This window comes from Pteronotus mesoamericanus, unplaced genomic scaffold (assembly GCF_021234165.1).
Source record: "Pteronotus mesoamericanus isolate MK-2021 breed Mesoamerican mustached bat unplaced genomic scaffold, CSHL_Meso_final contig_263, whole genome shotgun sequence".
Taxonomy (NCBI): Eukaryota; Metazoa; Chordata; class Mammalia; order Chiroptera; family Mormoopidae; genus Pteronotus; species Pteronotus mesoamericanus.
In genome coordinates this window covers 6624749-6646415 of record NW_026555112.1, presented here as the reverse complement: position 1 = coordinate 6646415, position 21667 = coordinate 6624749, and the positions used below count along the sequence as shown (strand labels likewise).

The following is a 21667-nucleotide window of genomic DNA, read 5'->3' as shown; positions in this document are numbered from 1 at the left end:
ATCTCATTGTTCATAGCATGTTGGATTGGACTCCAAGATATTATTATTTCAAGTCCTTGGAAACAAACACTTCTATTCATTTAAAAGAGGACAGATTCAAGCCCACAGATGGTGGCTCTGCTTGCACGTCCTACCCAGAGGTCAACTTTGAGAAACCGTGTCTGGTAGCCTCCCCATTAGGTTACCTCAGGGTTCTCAGAAAACTGAATCACACTTTGACACCTGCCCTCCTCAGTCAATTAGCCATCCTGGCTGGTCTCTCCAGATGCCTTTACTTGAAAATGAGATGCGGTTCTCATGCCAGGTGTTGACTTTTGTTTACAGAGATCAACCCATGTCTGGAGAACAATGGTGGCTGTCACAGGCACGCAGAGTGTACACAGACAGGACCCAACCAGGTAAGCCCCACCTCCCAGGGGGCAAAGAGCCTTTAGATCCAGGTCTGAGAGAAGGGGGTTGAAAAGAGACCTTGGCAGAAGATAAATACTTTAGGGGAAATTCCGGCAGAATTCCCAAAGAGGCCATTCTTTGGGACTGAGGACAAATGGGAGGGGAGACAAAGGATCCTTAGGAGAAGGGGCTTTCCTAGAGTGGGAAGAAGTAGGCTTCCCCAAGCACCCCATGGTTCCAGAAGCACCCAGAAGATCTTCAACAATATTCCCCTTTCTTTCAGCTTCCCGATGCCCAGAATCCCACAATTTTCCTTTGGCTCAAGGCTGACATGCACGTGCCATAGCAGAGAGAACGTTTTTAGGCTCTCTGTCGGTCATCTATTCCATAACACAATGACCTTGCAGGGCCTCCCTAATACACAGGTTTGGGCAGGTGGGAAAATCTAAGGGCTCCAAAGGAGCAGAAAGCTGCCCCTTGGGGAGCACACTAGCAGCAGGCGCCCCTTCCTCTGGACACACGGCTTGGTGAATAGAGCATGGCTGGCTTTCAGCCCCACTCACCCCCGTGCCCAGGTCCTCCTGAGCAGGGCACATGGGACATGGGGCAAACTAGACAGTCCCCATCTTCCTGTAGACACTGTCCCCTCCCTCAACTTGAACTGCACAACTGACTTCCTTGGCAAACAGTGGGTTTGACTGATTATTTTCACATGTGCAACTGATCTGCCTACAAAGCCATCACCTGGCATCTCCTAGTGCTCATGCCAGGGGGCCGAGCCTGGGTGGAGATGAACGAGAACTGAGTATAAACAGGAGTGGGTGAGAGCTTAGCCTCCTTGCAACTGAACCTTTAGCAATTGAAGGGAGAAAAGAGCTGAGTGCCCAGAGGACAAGGGACCAAATAAGGTATTAAAGGTTTTTTTTTAAAAATAAAGTATCTTGGTAGCAAAGATAGGATAGGTAGGAGATCCCAGTGCTAGAGCGAGGTGTGCCCAAGGTGCTAAAGTGTAAGATGACAGTTATCATTATAGAATAGATAGCGCCAATGTAAAATCTACTAACATTACCGTTACCATCATGGAATTCAGGTGTGAGAGCCAACAGACCCTGTCTGTGAAATGACCCATGTCCCGCTTCCCCCGGACAGGCCGTCTGTAACTGTCTGCCAAGATACACTGGAGACGGGAAAGTCTGCTCGCTCATCAACATCTGCTTAACCGTGAGTACAACTCTAGGACCGAGGCCCCCTGAGGTCAGGCATGCGGTGCCTCATACCCTACTTCTAATCAGGTGTTGGGGTGATCTCCTCAGAGCTGCTTTGGGCTTGAGGCTCATTTCTCCTTCACATTCCAGTGGTAATGTTGGGCAAACTCCAGCCTCTTCCTCTGTCTTCATGCGGCCTTCGCTTCTGTGTCTGTGTCTTCTTTCCTAATAAGGACGCTGGTGGACCTCAGGGCCACCTGGTTAATCTAAGATAATCTCATCTCAAGATCCTTAATGGCATCTTCAAAGACTCTCTAAACAAGATCACATTCACAGGCACCAGGACTTAGGAGGTGGACACACCTTTTGGAAGGACAAAGTTCAACCCTCTGCAAATGGGAGGAGTGAAGGTCCTTACCCAAGATCACAGAGCAAGCAAAGGCACAGCCAGAACTTGAACCCACATCTCTCTGACTCAACGTCTTGACTACTTCTTAGGGTGCTTGTTCCTCCCATAAGGCAATGACCCCATTGAAATGCCTTACTTTTCCTTATTCACACCACTGCCCACCTGAGAGCTGTGGGCATGAGAACAGCACGGACACCCCGTAATGAAAGCCCTTCCTCTCCAAGCAAGGTCCCCACTGTCACCTTGTGGCGGAGTGGCAAGCTCCTCTGGAGAACAATGTCCCCACATGAAATGACCATGTAGGGACAATAGGGAAGAAATTGCAGAGAGCAGGGAGCTGGGATGTGGAGCCATTACAACTAATACTATGGCCAGATTTTTTTTCATCCTTACCCAAGGACATGCTTATTGATTTTAGAGAGAGGGGAAAGACGGGAGAGAGAGAAACGTCAATGCCAGAGAGAAACATTGATCAGTCACCTATCGTACGTGTCCCCGGAGAACCAAACCCACAACCTGGGCGTGTGCCCTGACCGGTAATCGAACCGTCAATCTTGCAGTTTATGGCACGATGCCCCAACCAACTGAGCCACACTGGCCAGGGTTTGCCAGGTTTACCTGAACAGCAGTTCTTCCAGCAGCTATTTTCCTTTTTTGCCAAAAATGGCTGCCTTGTCTTGGCAACTAATGCGATGAAGCCACTTGTACCTAATACTCCAGTACTAGAGCCGTTAACTCACAGCCGCTCTCCTCTCATATGTGCCCATGACTGCCACTGCCCACCGGATTCTTTTCATGAAGAAAAGGGAGACTGTTTTCTCTGAAGATGAGTAATATTAAGGCGTGTGTTTATGCTGATGCGTATAATACCCTAGAGAGAAGGAAACTGATACTGGAGGAGAGGAGGTGGATTGTTACAAGAGGAAAGCACATGAGTGGGGAAGGGGAAGGGACCCAGAGCCCACAGGTGGCGAGGTGAGCCTCACACGGGAGCACGGGCAGCGGTAGGTAGATAGGTAGGTAGGTAGTCAGTCAGTCAGTCCATTAGTTGGTCAGTCAGGCAGTTAGTTGGTTAGTAGATCAATCAGCCAGTCAATTAGTCAAGTCAATGAGTCACTCATGGGCACCTACTTCATGGGGCCGTTTACTATGAATTAACTTTAAAATGTCTATGTCTGACCATTCTAAGTAAATAGTTCTATGAAGACAGAGACTGTCTGAATTCTGTATATCTCGTGGAGAGCCTTACACAGCAGGGCACACGTGTGGTCGGGAGCACCCGCTGGATACCGGGCACCATTTAAGGCGCTGGGAGGGAAGCCGCTGTGAGTTCAGGCTCAGGCAGGTGGGGAACTTCAAGCCAGGAGGATGAGGAGGTTCTTGTCTATTATGTCTCTCTTCTCCGTGAGATAGGAGAGTAAGGGGACAGTGATTGAGAGTTGAGGAGGGGGTGACAGAGTGAAATGTCTTCTTGGGGAGGGAGATGTTAGCACACAGGGAAAACAGTGTTCTCAGGAGACAGACACCTCTTCAGTCAAAGGTAAAGAGAGTTTTTGAGGAACAGGTGAAGGCTGTCAGGAGTTTGCTAAGGAAGTGAGTTTCAGAGGGCACGGGAAGGGGGTGTGAGGGTGGGAAGTGGGGAGATACAGAGTCAGATCACTGGTATACAGAGCAACATGGAAGGGAGCGTCGATGTCCTAGGAGGTGACCTTGGGTGCCTAGGCCTCTGCTGTTGGTGGAGATAAGCGGGAAGGTGGGACAGGAGGGGATTCATCCTAGCGGTCTCAGAGCACACAGGGTATTGGGACAAGTAAATCCAGGGCATTTGGCTGGAAGACCCAGGGCTGCGAGGAGGCGCTTCATGGTCTTTCAGGAGTTAGCTTCCTTGAACAGCTCACTGACCTGTGTCAGCTCGATGCAGGACTCTGAGGCGGTATGTCCCTCCTGAGCCAAAATATCATGCTCCACAAATACTATTTTTTTTTAAAGATTTTACTCATTTATTTTTTAGAGAGCAGGGAAAGGTGGGACAAAGAGAGGGAGAAAAATACCCATGTGAGAGAGGAACATCAATCAGTTGCCTCTTGTACACAGGGACTGGGGACTGATCCCCCACCCTAGGCACGTGCCCTAACCAGGAATTGAACCAGTGACCTTCTGCTTTGCAGGACAATGTCCAACCCACTGAGCCACACCAGTCAGGTCCACAAGTACTTTTGGAATGGGGATTGGGAGGGGATATCTTGCAGCTGGCCTTTTAGACTGTTGACCTTCTCCTCTATTCAACCTCATCTGATTGTCCTTCTTGAGCTTTCCATTTTATCCCATCTTAGGATCTTTGCTTGGGCTTGCAGAGTCCTTCTCGCTGTTCCCATGGGTGTTGGCTTTGAACTGCACTTAACCTTGCTTATAGCTTAGGTCTCTGCCCAGTGTTCCACAGTTTATAAGCTTTTTGCAGACAAGGACCATGTGTTGTATCATTTTATACTTCCTTCTAGATGATGACTGTTACCTTTGCTATGATGAAAGCAGAGTTTAACCTATAGCTGGGAAGAGTCAAACAAGATTTGGACCTTTCTAGTAACCCCCAGGTGCCAAGAAAGTTCCCATTTGACAATTCTGGGCTTATTAATGTACCTGCCACCTTGGGATATAAGGCTGGTGAAGAAGGTGGCCCTTTTGACTGCAGGGAATTGGAAGGCCAGTTCAGAGAAGGACAAATAATGCAAACCAGTCCGTTAGAGAGGAGGCAAAAAATAAATTTCAATACAGAATTGCTCTTTGAATATTGGCAAAATGGGCAAACTAACTAATCCGACTCCTATCGCTCACCCTTTGGAAATATTACCAGAAAAACGGCGGATGTAGTGAATTAGCTATCTGCAATCACACTGGGGAAGAAGAAAGGACCTGTACCTGCAAGCCGAACTACATTGGGGATGGCTTTACCTGCCGCGGCAACATCCATCAGGTAACGCAAGGCGCACTTCCATAAATTTATTCTACTTCCCTCCCTGTGCTAAGAATCCAGGCTGCTAAAGAACATGCAAGAGTCTTATAACACAGGAAGCTCTCTAACGATGTGGACGACTGTTTTTACACAAATTGGAAGTGAAAAGAAATGTTATCTACCCCTGGGGATCCATTTGACCTAGAATGTGCTGATTCAGATTGACGGTTCTGGAGTCAGAAACACCTGGCTCGGAATTCAGCTCTGCCGATTAGTAGTGTGACTTTGGGCAGACTCCATCACCGCTCTATGTGTGCTCTCTAACCTGTAAAAGAAAACAATGGTACTCACCCCGTCAGATTGCTCTTAAGTATTAAATGAGATGTGTGCAGCGGGCGCAGAGAACACAGTCACTCGGAGACAAGGCATGGTGGGGGTGGGGGGTGGGGGTGGCGGTGCTGCTTGGAGGGCCTGTGTGCGCCTGCGCGGTGCCTCGAGGGCGGGGCCCAGGACACGTGCAGATTCCTACGTGTTACAAAGTGAGCATCCCATTATTTGATTTAGAGGGGCTAGAGCATTCCAGCTGGCCCAAAATTTGTGCTAATGGAGGAACTAAATCCGCCATAAACCTGCAACTCATTTCTTTTTTTTCAATATTTGCACTTTAACACACAAAAAGAGACACCAGGGATGTACACTCAGTGGGCAGGCCATGTGAGGGTGCAGTAAGAAGACCACAGTGACTTGCAAGCCAAGAAGGGCGGCCTCAGAAGAATACTGTACCTTGATCTTGGACTTCCGGCCTCCAGAATTGTGGAAAAATAAGTTTTTGTTGTTGTTTTAAAAGTAATAATAATGATAAAAAAATAGCTAAACTTTTAAAAATAATGTTAAAGCTCAGGAGCTTCTGGAAATGGGCTGGATCTTTCTTTGAAAAATAGATGACAACTCCAGAGAGGTGGTGGAACTCACAGCAAGTCTACACTGTCCTTCCAGACATCAATTATAGCCTCACGATGGGGCTTGGGAACGGCCGTGGTGGCAGATTCCCCGCTGAAAGGATGGTAGATGCCCTCGATCTTAGAGAAATTGTCCTGCAGTAACCCTGTGTTGTTCTCGTATATAGTTCACAGATGTTAAATGATCCTGCCCTCTCTTTGTTTCCAGGAGCTTCCCAAGAACCCCAAAACTTCCCAGTATTTCTTCCAGCTGCTGGTAAGAATACATGTGTCTGTCTTGCTATTAGAGCTGGGTCTAGAGCCTCTGGGGTGGGTGAGAAATGCCCGGGACCTGGGTTTCTGGAGCAGGCTCTGTGTTGGTCATGGGTGACCTTTTCGAACCTCAGGTTGGCAGCATGAAAGAGTGAAAAAATGTCACACTGGCCCATTCTATACAAAAGAATGTGGCGCATGAGAAAACTGCCATCATGCCAGTGGCAAAAAGAAGCATTATGGGGCAACTGGTTAACTCTTTGGGTGAAAATATTATGTTAGATCTTTCTGCACATTATACATCTAAGTTCTAGATATGTTAAGAATAAAAGATAAAAATCCAGAGGAATAAAATCATAAAAATTAGAAGAAAACATAACCATAGGATGTTAGTACTGGCAACAAGACAATTAGAACAGTTAAGCAGATCATCTTATGACCTATATTATTACCCCAATTACATAAAATATTTACATGGGGAAGAGACACTGGAAAGGAATACCTGAAAATGACAAGTGGTGGGGTTATGGGTAGTTATTTTATTCTTTATACTCTATTTTCAAGTCTCTAATATAATAAACATTATGTTATTTGGATAACCAGATAAAAATAAATGCTATTTCAATGACAATGAATCTGAATCAATTTGAATCTGAGACTAAATGAAGCACAGGTCCCCCCACCCAGAGGTCACGCCCCTCTGCCACCACCATCTACTCCCTCTGCTCTGGTTGGGGCCCCCGTCTGTATGTATGTTAAGTACGTGGTATATGCCCCCCCCACCACAGGAGCATTCCGTACGAGACCTGGCTGGTCCGGGCCCCTTCACCGTTTTTGTACCTTCATCTGCAGCCTTTGATGAGGATCTTCGGGTAAGTGTCACGCTTAGGCGGGTGGAAGGGGTCCAGGACTGGAACACAGTCTTTAGGTGTCACCCTGGAACCAGCAGTGGAGACCTTGCTGAGTGGGAGACTTAAGATCAGCGGCAACTGACCAGCAATGGAAGGGGCTGCCTCTCAGCAAAGCAATCCTATCAGCGGAAGCAGTCACGTGAATTTGGGGTAACCACTGGCCAGAGACCCTCTAGAGGACATTCCTGAATAGAGTAGGAGGTTGAAAAAGATCAGCAATTCTTAAATGATCCAAACTTCCCATAAACAAAAAAAGGGTGGAGGGGAAGGGGAATGCTGAATTAAAGGAATTTAAATCGGCTTTTTTCCTTAAAGGCAGGACTTACCAGAGCCTTTGATGTTCCGACATTCACTGGGACTCTTCATGCTGGGTTGCCTATTAAAATATCATAGTGTAGCAAACATTTATTGAATGTACCAGATACTGTTTCCAGCACCTGGTCATGACAGCCCTGTGAACTGAGGGCTGTCATTATCCCCATTTTACAGTCAAGGACACTGAGAGGAGCAACTTCTCCAAGGTGACCTGACTAGCCAATGGTGGTGGCACAAGGACCCAAACGTGCCCCTAGAGCCTGGGTTCTTAACCACCACACACGCTGCCTCTCTCCGCATGGATTTTCAACACCAGCAAAGCAGGGACACAAAAATAATTTTTGGGAAACATTGACATTTGATTATTTTTTTAAAACATCAGAGGAGCTATCATTAAACAATGGAACCACGTGGCTTTTTATTACACCTATTTTATGGTTAATTTTGTTTGCATTTTGCCTCACAAATGGAGAAGCATCGTGGCCTCTCCCATTCTACAGGTTTAAATCTGGCCCAGGCACCTCTCCGAGAGAGGAAACAAATGCAGTGTTTCCCCGCATTTTCACAAAAAAACTTTTTTTTTTGAGTAGTATCTCAGAGGACTTGGGGTCCTTGCCACATGTGCTGTGAAACGCTGAGCCAAAGGCACCCTGAGAGCTCTTCCCTCTGAGACCCCATCGTGGAAGCAGGACTTGAACTAGGGCCACTTTCCCCCTCTTGCCTGAACAGTCTGTAACCTGTCACCCTGACCACAAGCCAGCCCTGACTCCTCCCTCCCAGGACCCAGGAGGGAGAGAGATGGCGGTCTGGGGTGGGGGGTGGGGGTGCGGAGGGAGGTGCGCATGGAGTACAGAACAGCGAAAGGGCAAGTAGGAACAAAGGCTCCTGGCTCTGGCAGAAACCCCCTGACCTTCTATTTCAGGTTAGAGACTGGTACAGACGGGGCCTAATGTCCCAGGTTCTCCGGTATCATGTGATCGCCTGCCACCAGCTGCTTGTAGAAAACCTAAAATTGATCCCAAATGCTACTTCTCTCCAAGGGGAGTCACTTGCCATCTCCGTCTCTCAGGTGAGGGAGGCCACTTCAGGAAGGCGCCCATTTTCCTCTGGCCCCTTTCTTCTCCACTTCCTTAAAGTAATACCAGCAATGACAAAACTAATACCAGCAGTAACGAGCACATGTTGAGTGATTGCTGTATGCAGGCACCAAGTGTTTCCTATGTACTAACTCATTGAATCCTCAAAATAATCCCGTAATATAGATACTATTATTTTCATCAATTTATATATCAGGACACAGAGCTCAGAGAAGTTACACAAGTCATACAGTAAGTAAACAATAGAGCTGGAATTCAGACTCAGAGGCAAGGCAGCTTCAGGGCAACAGACATGCTTTTGGCAGCATTGATCAGAAGCTGGAGAGGGAGGAAAGCTTTTGATCTGAGCCGCTTAACCGCGCTGGTCCACTCCCGCGACAGAACATAGAAACAAATGGCAGCTTCTGGATTCCTCGCGAAGGGGGAAAAGCAAAGCGCTGGGTGGGGCACACGGGGAGGGTGGGTGATACGGAGAGCACATGTGAGCACAAAGCCAATTTTGATCTGCTTGTCATTTCATACTTAAGAATCACAGTGAGAGGACTGTTTTGGTTGATGACTTGCTATTAACTTCTCCAGGTAAAAATTACATTCTGTCTCAGTTTCCTTTTTATAATCATAGTAAGAAATGTGCTGAACTTGGACCTTCAGATTTTTTTCCCCACACATAACATTCACTTTTATGACAATTTAACATGCTGGTGAACATTCGGAAGGAAGTAATTTTGTGTCTATTTCTGTTTGTGCTCCTTTTTTTCCTTTCTGGTTGATTTCAGGACATGGTGCATATAAATAATAAAGCTAAAATCATCTCCAGTGATATCATCAGTACCAATGGAGTCATCCACATCATAGACAAATTGCTCTCTCCTCAAGACTTGCTTATCACCCCTAAAGATGCTTTTGGAAGGATTCTGGTGGGTGAACATACTCTCAGCACAGAGTGACTCACAATACTAATAATTTATTATCTCAATTCTGATTTTGAGGCATCATTTGGAGACATTCTAATTTTGCTGCCTCAACTATGAAAAGCCTAGTAAATATTATTCTTAGCAAGAAGCAAATAAGTCTATTTTAAAGAGATACATGGGTATTATCAGTTTTTTCTTTGTGTCCACAAGGGCAGGTGGTTTTGTATAGGTTTAGAAGATGGAGAAATTATATAAATAGATGATGATAGATGGAGGGATGGATGGATGGATAGATAGATAGATAGATATCACTAAAACTAGACCTGGGGTAAAACTCCCTCTCAATTGATAGAAAAGACAATTTTAATTTTTATTGTTATTTGTTCCTATTGGTCAGGGATTCTATGTAAACAATAGAATTCACTATACCTTAACAAAAGGGTTTCTTAGGATATTGATGTCCGCAAATCTCTGGAAAGCCAGAGATCCTAATTCAGGTGCTGCTCAGGCTGGGCACAAAGCAGCCTGGGGACCCCCGCAGAGGGAAGACCCTGGCTTCCCCGCTGTAAGCTCTGCCAGAACCACCTGTCTCCAGCCTTACCACCTAGGACACAGGAGTCTGGACACCAGGTGCCTCACCATGTGGTTGTCAGAAGATCTGATCTCCCTGCCAGCAGCCAATGCCACTGCCTGTGGTCTCTTTCTACCCATAAGCCTTGCACATGTGCTTCTCCTTGGAGCACCCTTTGTCACAGGAGGCTGTAACTGCAAGGCAGTCTGGGAAATGCAGTGCTTAGCTTTCTAGCCTCTGTAATGCAGAAAGTCAAGGATAGACCGGAACTGGGGTGGGTGCCAATGGACTATTTATCTTATCCTCACTGTATTCAGTTAAGTTTCTGTTAAAGTGCTTTGTGAACTGCACGAGGAAAGGTATCATTCCCGTTCTTATTATCTTTGCAGCAAAATCTTACGACAGTGGCAAAAAACCATGGCTACACCAAATTTAGCAACTTAATACAGGTAAAAACCTAGGAGAACAGTTACCTCGGGGTAACCTGACTAAAGAGGTTGGTTTTTTGGAGGTTTGGGGGTTTTTTTCTTTTGTTTTGCTATTTGTGTGTGTGTGTGTGTGTGTGTGTTTTATTTTTGTATGTTTGGGGCACTAGCCAGCTGTTCTGGGATCTGTGTGGGGAAGTCCTAACTTTCTAGAGAACAAAGTCATTGTCTGCCATTCCGTACCCAAAATGTAGTATGGTTTGTTCAGCTATATAGTGCACACTGGCTGAGTTAGAAATTGAAGGATATGAGGCTGGCACAAGAGAAAGGAATTAGGGTATGCCCACCCCTGGACTGGGTGCTTCTCACCGGGAATGATCCCCTCCACGAGAGTGATGGGGATGCAGAGGCGGAGAGTTAGGGAAGCTATGCCTGTGAGACAGGTAGAAATTGCATTTAAACCCATATCCTTCTGACTTCAGAGACTGTTCCCACAGATTGAGTAGCAAAACTTCTTGTTCAAACAAATATTGCAGAGGAGCATCAGGAAGGATCGGGGTTCTCCAAGGCCCCCCTCCTCCTCCTGCCCCACAGGGTCCCAGGAAGGCTCTGAGAACCCTGGCTACCCCTCCCCGACCCCTCCCTCCTCACCCATAGCACCATCTACAAATCTCTGTGTTGACCAATGATTTTCAAAACAACCTGGGGCTCAGCTTCTCTGAGCTGCTTTTAAGAAAAGGAGGTTTCAAGGTGTTCAGAATGAGAACCTCCAGGGATGCTACAGACTGGTAATCTTTGCCTGTCCACCCGCTCCCAAAACCTTAGGGTCCCCGCCACATGTGGGCATCAGGTCTGGTTGAACGCAGTCTTTTATGGCAAGTTAGAAAACCTCTCTGTGGCTCAATGAACAGGAGTAATAAAGCCTATTTCACAGGGTTGTTGGGAAAATTACAAGAAAAAAAATGTATATGATGCACCCAAGTTACAGAAAGCTCTCAAATGATCCCTCCCCATTCATCTGGCAATTTCTTTTTTGGGTCTACGTGATGTAGAAATTGTATAAATACACAGAAGTATCTCAGTATAGGATAGGTTTCACTTTTTTTAATGAATTATGCAATAAGTGCTAAATGGGTCTTCCAGAAATTAAAATATTTGGGCAAGGGTAGTAAAAAGAAAAAGATATTTTTTAAGATACTCACGAAAGTTTATTTTCCTATTAACAAAGCCGAGAATTTGATTTCCTGTTTTGCTTCCTGAGAGGATGAGGGTCCAGACAGCGGGAGTACGAGGGGCTCTGGTTCCTGGCTGGGCCGCGGGATGGCTCGCAGGGGCCCCCAGCGGCCTGAGTCCTCCCCACCGACTGCGTTTCGCTGAGCACGTGCCCGACCCTGTGTTCCAGGATGCTGGCTTGCTGAGCGTCATCACCGACCCGATCCACACTCCGATCACTCTCTTCTGGCCCACGGACAAGGCCCTCCAAGCCCTATCCCCGGCCCAACAGGATTTCCTCTTCAACCAGGACAACAAGGACAAGCTGAAGGAGTATCTAAAGTTCCATGTGATCCGAGACGCCAAGGTATCAATGTTACGTTTTTATGCAGATATGAGTGCAAGGAGGCCCCAGGGGTGAGGCAGTCCTGGAGCTGGGAACAGCCCTGTCCCACTGTGTCCTCTGATTGGCCACCCTTAATTGATCCCTGCAGTATACCTCACCTTGTTCTGTTTCTCCAACCTTCCTGTTTCTTTCTAACTTTTCACCGATACCCAGGAACAGCCTGTCTGCCTTGTATGGCAGATCAGCTTTTTCACCTCCATCATTCACACGGCGAAATGGCTGCTGACAGCAGTCCCCAAGTTTCTCCAGATGGACTCTCTCTCCCACTTCCACAGTCCCAAGGCAAGGGACTGATTCATTCAGCTGCAGTCAGTTGCTCATTGCTGAACCGGTGTACGTGCTCAGGGAATTGAGGTCTTCTAAGAACATGGCAGATCTTGCTAAAAGCTTGTCACTCCAGGCCCTTGACCAGGACCCATGTTTCTCTCCAAGAGTGAATCTGTCCATTCCAAAAACACCAAATGTCCAAACTTTCGTTAATTCATAGGATCTGTATTAGTTTCCTGGGGTTGCCGTAAAAAATTACCTCAAACTGGGTGACTCGGAACAACAGAAATTTATCCTCTCCAAGTGCCGGAGGCTGGAAGTCCAAAATCAAGGTGCTAGTAAGGCCGTCCCTTCTCAAGGCTCTATCGGACAATCCACTCCACGCTTCCCTCCCTGCGCCTGGTGGTGGCTGGCAATCCTGGGCACCCTACCCGTCTCCACCTCTGTCCTCCCAAAGCTGTCTTCTCCCCGAGTGTTTCTGTGTCTTCACGGGGCATTCTCTTCTCTCTTCTTCTTATAAGGACACCGGTCATATTGGATTAAAGGCCCACTCTACTCTAGTGTGACTTCATCTTGGCTAATTACATCTGTGATGATCTTATTTCTAAGTAAGGTCACGTTCTAAAGCAATAGGGTCAGGACTCTGACTATGGGGTGGGTACATAACTCAACCCATAACAGCGCCGTATCCCTAACCTACTCCTCCTGCCTCTGGCTTCACACACCAAGGGACCATCTTCCGTGGACTCCCACGCATCCATGGGAGACGGAAGGGTAACTGAACCCAGACTGGCTGTCACAGGCTTTCCCTGCAGAGAGAATTTCCAAGCTCCCAAGGGCCTGTAATTATTCTTTTTTATTATACCTGCTGTTGTTTTAAAGCTGAAATTATTAGAACTCTTGGAAAAACTTGTGTCTGAATTTAGTTTGTTGGCAAAGGGCCTTTGGGCCCCTCCTCAGCCCAAATGCGGGGTATTAATACGGCATCCTCACTGCCACAGGTTTTAGCGGTGGATCTCCCCAGATATGCTTTCCTGAAGACCCTGCAAGGTTCAGAGCTGAGCGTGCGGTGCGGAACTGGCAGTGACATCGTGAGTGTTGCCATGGGGTGGGGGGTGGGGGCGCATGATCAGCATTTCCCTGCCACTCCCCTTTCAAGATGTTCATTTTTTCCCCCCCATCAGTGACAGCAAGCTCTTTCCCCTCACTGCCCTGAGAGGTATTTTCCCTGAGAGTAAGTAAGCAGATGTGAAAAACCTGATAAGTCCTGGCCCACGCAGGCCCTGGGAGCAGGCACCAAGGGGCCCTCTTCTTCCTGCACATATGGAGAGCAGCTTTTAGAGTGAGTGAGTGAGTGAGTGAGTGAGCCATTGGTGAAGCGTTTATTCTCCAGCGCGAGACACTCCCTAAAGCAGGAAAGGACACGATCATTCTTCCCCTTCTTCCCTAGCCTCTCTGTGACCTCGTCTCCGGCCCTCTCTTGGTCAGAACCAGCTCCAGGCTATAGCTCCTGAAATCAACCAACAGAGTAAAAGTTTGCAATTGTCACCTTCCCTGGCTAGTTCCTGAACAATTTTACCTTTCTGTAATTCCCTATGACGAATGGATGTGATAGGATAATGGTAGCTGCATCCTGTACCCCGCATATAAAGGAAAACCCAAAATGACAGTGACTTAAATATATAAGGTTTATCGCTCTTATAAAAGAAATCGGGAGGTGGCCGGTCCAGAGCTGGTATGATGGCTCAGTGCGAGAGCTCCTTTCGTCTTTCTGCTCTTTGCCACATGTTTCCGGCCTCAAAGTAAACTCAAGGTCCAACATGGCTGCTGGAGTTCCAGCCACCAACGTCCACTTTCCAACCAGTAGGAAGAGAAACAGCAAAAGGAATGCAGCTCCCAGATGGGTTGATTCCCTTCCAGGAGCCTTCTGAGAAGTCCCGTACAACAACAGCTAACAGCCAGCCAGATTCCCTTTGGTGTTTGGATTGGAATTGCATTGAATTTGTAACTGAATATGAAGAGTGTTAGCATATTTACATTCCAACTTCTGGAAAATTATCCTGGGGATCAGCTGTACTATCTCCATAGACCAAACTGGATGCCTATCAAGGAAGTATAACAAGAATGCCCACTGCTCATTCTGTGTGCTAATACAGCTTTCCAAGAATTGTGCAATATATTATTTAGTTTGATCTTTATAACAACCCTATGCAATGGAATCATTAATCCAACTTACCTGGTGAGGAAAAAAAAGTAAACCTCAGAGAAGTCTGCTGACTTGCCCAGCCACACAATGTATAAGTAGAAGTGGGGGAATTTAGCCATAGTGTCTGAGCGTTCTTTCCACTGAATTGCATTGTGTCCATTGCATCATAGATGCTGAGATTTATCTTTTTTCTGTTCAAGGAACTTTCTAAAAATATTTTTGCTTCTTGGGGTTGGAAGGGGGGAGGACTGTATCCATAAACTTTGCTGGGTGGACCTTATGAAAAAAGTGCAGCCTAAAATGAAACAACGTATCTAAGCCACAATTTAGACAATGCCTAATACATTTGAAGAAGTTAATTGTTTTCATTATAAAGGTTAAAGCCCATCACTTGTATATCCTGGAAAGAAAGTTGTGTCGGGCACTTTTCTGGACGCTGGCACTAAATGAGAAAACTGGGTTACTGCACATGAAGTGGCCATGTCAACAAAGTTTATCCCAAACCACAGCCAGGTCACCCCTGCTCCGCTCTGTCACCCCTGTGGCCACTGTCTCTACTCTGGCAGAGACGGGTTACAGAGGGGCCAAGAGTGTGGGCTTGGATGCCGACTGCCTGGTATGAATGCCAGCACCACCGCATGATGCTCCATGACCTAGGGCAAGTTATTTAACCTCGCACTGTCTCAGTTTCCTCACCTACATATGGGAATGCTAGCGACTGTAGCTACATCCTAGTGGTGTTGTGAGGAATAAAAGAATTTTCACAGGTAAAGCACACAGAGCCATACTTGGCCCATGATACATGCTGAGTGTCTGAGATATGTAAATATATATCTCAGTTCTTTCTGAGTCTTGTAAGTGCTGAGTGCATTATATGGCCTAGGAAGAAAAGAAGTCTAGGAAGGACTGTTAATGTCTCTCTCTCTCTGTCTCTCTCTCTCTCCCCCCCCCTCCCCCTCTCTCAGGGCGAACTCTTCCTGAACGGCCAAATGTGCAGAATTATACAACGGGAGCTCTTATTTGACCTGGGTGTGGCCTATGGCATTGACTGTCTACTGATTGACCCCACCCTAGGGGGCCGCTGTGACACTTTTACTACATTCAACATCTCGGTCAGTCCTAAAAGCACTTAACTCTTGCTGTGGGGAGAGAATCTGGAGCCAGAGAACAGCCCTGGTGATCCAGCACAGGCTCTGCTGTAACACTGCTGAGGGTCGGTCCCCCATGAGCCTGGGGCCCGAGAGGTCAGAGGCCAAATGACAGTGTTCTACAGATTCTCAATCAACAAGCATCTGCCTAGCCCTGCGCAGGCCTTGCAAATGTTCGTTTATCCACCCACACAGCCCTCCGTTCATTCCCTCACCATTGAGGAAACATCGTTGAGTACAAAACCGGTGCCCTGCCAGTCATTTGCAAATTCACCCATCCATTCAGTCACTTACTCATTTATTCAACAAACATTTTTTGAGCTTCTGCTATATTAAACCATATAAAATTGCCATATTTTACAAGCTTTGACTACAAACATGGCTATTTGACATAGTTCAATCTTTTATGCCACCCACACCATCACACATTTGCTCAGTCATGAACAACGTCAGTTAAGCTTCTATTTTAGGCTCTGTACTGCATGAGGCATTTTCGTATTTCACACTTATTCATCCACCCAGCACCATTTATTGAGTTTGGCTCAGTGCTCATCTTGTCCCTACAATAATCCAATAATAGAAGTAGATATCATCAACTTTATTATATAGATTGGGAAATTGAGTCTCAAAGAGGTAAAGTGATTTACGTGGCAAAGTCTGTCATCAGTTGATTTTGGTACCTGGCAACTTGTAGGCATTTATAAATATCCCAAAGTATGAGGATACCAGTCAGCCAGGATGGGAGATAAAAACCCAGTTGTCCTTTCGGCTGTAGAGGTGGTGGCCTTCTTAACTTCCAAAGTATATTCACACACATTTTTTCAGTTAATCATTTTCTCTCACCAATCCCCTGAAGATCAAATAGCATCAGGAATTATTATCCCTATTTTATAGACCAGAAAACTAAGGATCAAAGAATGTGATCAGCCAGAAGCATCCCAGCTGGCTTGTAATGGTCCTGACTCCTGTGTCCACATTTCCCACTGTACGTCACATGCCTGTGTGAGGCTGCGCTGGTCCACCTCACAGTTCAGGGAACTTTTCAACTCTAAGAACTAAACCAAGGAGCTGAGGTGCAAGACAGAATTCTTGGACCTCGAGAATTCTCCATTGCAAAGTCGCAGTGTGTTTGCTTTTGTTTTCTTGATCGTAGCCGGAATCTTCATCAAGATTAAGTTCTTAGTCAATTCATCAACACATTCACCAGGGACATTTCCTTGTGTTTCCCAATATTCTTGATTTTTAAGTGTTTCTTTTCTTGACTACTAGGGGGATTGTGGGAGCTGTTCCTATACTCCCAGCTGCCCAAGGTGGACAAAACCAAAGGTAATTATGAATGCAGTGATAACATTTAGAGGGCAATAGGTTTGTTTCATTATCAGACCCCAATCTTCTGGTAGATATAACTCTGTGAGCATGTGTATGCATTGCATAACTGTAAATTTTTTTATTATCTTGTCAGGGTGTTTTTGCTTTTTTTTTTTACTTTATAAATCATGTTTATTCTATTACAGTTCTCTCAATTTTTCCTCCTTTACCCCCCTCCACCCACCCCACCCCCATCCCCCACTCCCACAGTCAATTCCCACTCTGTTGTCCATGTCCATGGGTCATTCATACACGTTCTTTGTCTAGTCCCTTCCCCTTCCTTCTTTCCCCCTCCCCTCTGGTCACTTTCAGTCTGCTCCATGTTTCTGTGCCTGTGGTTTATTTTGTTCATTAGTTTATGTTGTTGAAAAGAGTCCAGTTATAGGTGAGATCATATGGTGTTTGTTTTTCACCAACTGGCTTATTTCACTTAGCTTTATATGCTCCAGTTCCATCCATGTTGTCACAAAAGGTAGGATTTCCATCTCTCTCTCTTTCTTTCCTTCTTAAATGCAGATTGACTTTATTTTTTTAAATGTCAAAGTAAAATATGAAATATTTTTAAAAATTTAAATCCATTATAAAGTCTCAGCAATTAAACCAACATGACACTAGCACAGAAATAATCAAGTAGATCAATGAAATATAATGAACAGTCTAGAGACAAATGTATATATCTGAGTAATACATGTATGATTAACTTGATATTTCAAATAATGGGTAAAATAAAGCTTATTCAAAAAATAAGGTGCATGGACCACTATTACTGGAAACAAAATAAATATAGAGCACTATTTCACATATTATACAAGAAATATTCAGATGAGTTAAAAATCAATATGTAGAATCTAAGGAGTTTTAGAAGAAAATAGAACTAACATTTTTCATGACCTGAAGTAAAATATTCAACCCCAGAAGCTATAAAGTAAATATTGATAATATGACTATATTAAACATTTAACTATATAGTAATATATATATTTTAAAAAACATAACTATAATTTATCCCATTTTTTTCAACAACCAGACCAATGGGGTGAGAGATGAACATTCTTTTTTTTCTAGTTTTTAAAAGATTTTATTTATTTTTAGAAAGAGATGAAGGGAGGGAGAGAACATCCATGCGTGATTCGTTGCTCCTTGCATGCCCCCAAGTGAGGACCTGGCCCACAACCTGGGCATATGCCCTCCTGAGGCATGTGCCACTGGGTATTGAACCAGCAACCTTCTGGTTCGCTGGCAAGCATTCAATCCACTGAGCTACACCAGCCAGAATGAGAGATGAACATTCTTAACCCAGACAGCCTTTAAAGCCACTACAGTCTTCTAGGAAGTGCTTAGAAAAGTCATGGGAGTATAGACCTAGAAGGGACTTCAAAGACAATTATAATGATAAAAGTAACAGCTGGGTTTGGTTAGCTGTTGTTCATGTCCTTATTCCTTATTCCTCATAAGAAACTATTATTACCTCCACTTATGAAAAATATGAGTGTCAGAGAGGGTAAGCAACAAGCCAAGGTCACACAGCTATTAAGGAGCCAAGCTAGCAGTGGAGCCCAGAAAGCAATGTAGAAGTAATGGTTAAGCCAATGAAATTTGGAGTCCGTAGATATGGGGCCAAATTTCAGTGGGTAATCTCTGGCAAATCACATAATCTATACATTTTTTGCCTCTGTGAAATGGAGCTAATAACTATCCAGTGTGTAGCCATTGGGAAAAGTACGTTTTAAAATGTGGGCACAGAGCTTGCCACATACCAAGTGTGCATTATATATTGTTTGGTTTTTTTTTTACTTATTCCAAAGCCACGTTCTTTCTATGCTACTGGAAAAACCTAACAAAAACACCCCTGCAAAACAAAATATAACTCATACCCTCCCTTCCAATGATTTAGGGGTCTTGCCATGATAGATGGACCCCTCCCATGATAGAAAGCTACCTCCCCCAACCCAACTCTCCCACCTGGCAACCACACCCTTTGCAAACACTCTAAGGTCTTAAGACTGGAGAGAAATCTTTCTAGCTCTGCACCCAAGAAAAGCATTCCCTGTCAAAACCATTGAGTCCCATTTTCCACTTGGGCATGACCCAATCCCCTACTGGGAGCGGGCTAGAGCCCGAGAGCCCACGTTGAGGCGGTGGAAGGCAGAGGGATGGTTCATTCTCTTCCTTCAGGGCGTGAAGCAGAAGTGCCTATACGACCTGTCCTTCAAGAGGAACGTGGAAGGCTGCAAGCAGCAGTGTGCCCTGGTGATACAGCTGCCCAGGTGCTGCAAGGGCTACTTCGGGAGGGACTGCCAGGGTGAGCACGCCCCTTCTCGCCGCGGGGTTCCAAATGGATTGCGCAATCACTGTGCAGCATTCGGAAGTTTTAAAAGTGTTGAAATTATAAAGTGTGTGTTTTGGTGAGGGGGCAGGTGATCCTCTGAATAACGCCACTAAGATCCAAAAGCAATCATTCTGAGGAACGGTGTATCTTTCCTTCAACTCTTTTCTTTTGTGATATTTTGTTTCTGACAGAGTTGAGAGTTGTCTATTGTGCATGAATTGTGATTGTGTAGCTTGCTTTTTTTGCTCAACACTATAGCGCAAGACATTCCCATGGAGCTAGATACACTAGATTTTATTTTTTACTCCAACCCATGATATGATAAGCACATGAGTTTAAATGCATCTAATAGAATTCTACCCTGGCACAGTGTCATACTAATATGATATGTATGGGCCATTATTTACAGAACACCCCCCTATTATTGGATGTATAACATCGCTCCCCCTTACCTCATCAGGAAATGGCTCCTTGTCAAAGGGCATTTAGAATCATCCTAAAACCCGTGTCTAGGTACAGCCCCTAGCCAGTAAAACATGAACAAGAGCAGCATGACAAATGTCATGGTGCTTCCCATTGGCCATGCATGGTTTTAAGTAAGCACACTAATTGAGTGCTACTTCCCATATATATAATTTTACTTAAACTTCGAAACAACCCCTAAGAAGTAGATTACATTGTTATCCCCGTTTTATAGATGAGAAAATGGAGGCACAGAGAGGATCAGAAGCAAATCCAAGGTCCCACAGCGAGTATGTTTGTAGAAGCCAGGATTGTAACTACCAGGCATACTCCATTTATTCTGGTTCAGTTGAGAAAATTCTGGGCTGGGAGTCCATGCCATCACCCAGCCTCCACGTTCCATCACTAAGGTGTGGACAGTCACAAAATTCAGTGCCATCCTTATATTTGTTCAATGCTTTGTATTTTTAAAATGTTCTCAGTTATACTACCTCATTTGACCCTCATGTCACAATATGGTATAGGACATTATATCACCACCATCATCATCACCATCATCGTCATCGAGAGAAAAGAGAACTGAGGCTCAGAGAGAGTTCATTATTCAGCCCAGATCTACTCAAGCCAGGTCCCCTGGCCCCCAAATATAGCGCACAGTTCCGTGTGTCACCCTGATGAGCCAGAACCCCATCAGATAGATTTGAGTTCACATCCCATAAACACTGTGTGGCTGTGTCTACAGGGCCACTATCCCTCTGGGCTAATGGAGGTCAAACCCCACAGCGGAGGATGGGTCAGGGGCACATTTACAAATGCTGGGGAGACTGCTGAGTCCCTGCATTGTCATCTCTTCCAGCCTGCCCTGGAGGACCGGACACCCCGTGTAATAACCGCGGTGTCTGCCTCGACCAGTACTCAGCCACGGGAGAGTGTAAATGCAACACTGGCTTCAACGGGACGGCGTGTGAGCTGTGCTGGCCAGGGAGATTCGGGCCTGACTGTCAGCGTATGTGACACCCTCGCCCCCATGTTCAGCCTGCCCCTCAGCTGTGCGCCCCCTGTCCTAATCCACACCATCCTGCCGACCTGGAAGCATCCTTCTCCCCGCCTCTCCAAGGCATCCGCCCCCTGTCCACCTGCCCTTACATGCCTTTTCCCCCCTCGGATGTTTTCCCAATCCCATCCACTGAAAGACATCACTTTTGTTCCTAAAAGTGAACCTCTCATCCCCTGCAGCCTCCAAGGCGAGCTGTGGCTGAGCAGAACCCATTCATTCAGTTATTCGACCAACACGTATTACTCAGTCCTTACAAATATCCGTAGCGCCTAGTTGCTGGGGTGCCTGCTAGGGCCAGGCAGATATGTTTTACCATGTAAGTCTCACAGTAACCCTTTGAGGTAGGTGCTGTTATTATTCCCACTTTAGCAAATGAGGAAACTGAGACACAAAGAGGCTCAGTGACTCGCTCAAAAGCCAGGAAAGGTTCTAAGAGGTAAGGATACAGTGGTGTAGGAGGGGCAAAAATCCCTGCTCTCAGAGAGTGTGTATTTAAAGGTGGGGGGGGGTGGAGATAAAAACTGCAGGAACAAAAATAGTTATAAAGGTGTAAACAAAAAGAAGCAGGTAAAGGGAAGGATGGAAGGGAGGTGAGCAAGTGCAAAGCCCCTGAGGCAGGAGTGGGCTTGGCATGAAACACACAGCACAGGAGCCAGGGGCACTGAGCAGAGGGAGCAGAGGAGGGAGGGAGGGAGGGATGAAATCTGAAGGTTGCCAGGGGCCAGGTCCCACGGAAGCCTCTCAGGCTGAGGAAGAACTACAGCTTCACTCCTGAGTGCGATGGGTGGCCAGTGGACGGTTATGAAAGGAGAAG

The 21667-nt window shown here is 45.9% G+C and overlaps 1 protein-coding gene across 1 annotated transcript in view; it reads left to right on the top strand.

Annotated features, from left to right (window-relative positions):
• The window catches only part of STAB2 (stabilin 2), a 123834-nt gene that overhangs the window by 83231 nt on the left and 18936 nt on the right, over nt 1-21667 (top strand). Inside the window, exons 43-56 of the mRNA XM_054574617.1 lie at nt 325-398; nt 1540-1611; nt 4856-4975; nt 6122-6169; nt 6954-7037; nt 8314-8460; nt 9265-9405; nt 10363-10422; nt 11801-11977; nt 13285-13374; nt 15455-15601; nt 16907-16963; nt 19181-19307; nt 20653-20802. Coding sequence (XP_054430592.1) covers nt 325-398; nt 1540-1611; nt 4856-4975; nt 6122-6169; nt 6954-7037; nt 8314-8460; nt 9265-9405; nt 10363-10422; nt 11801-11977; nt 13285-13374; nt 15455-15601; nt 16907-16963; nt 19181-19307; nt 20653-20802 — 1494 coding nt within the window. The remainder of the gene's footprint in view (nt 1-324; nt 399-1539; nt 1612-4855; nt 4976-6121; nt 6170-6953; nt 7038-8313; nt 8461-9264; nt 9406-10362; nt 10423-11800; nt 11978-13284; nt 13375-15454; nt 15602-16906; nt 16964-19180; nt 19308-20652; nt 20803-21667) is intronic.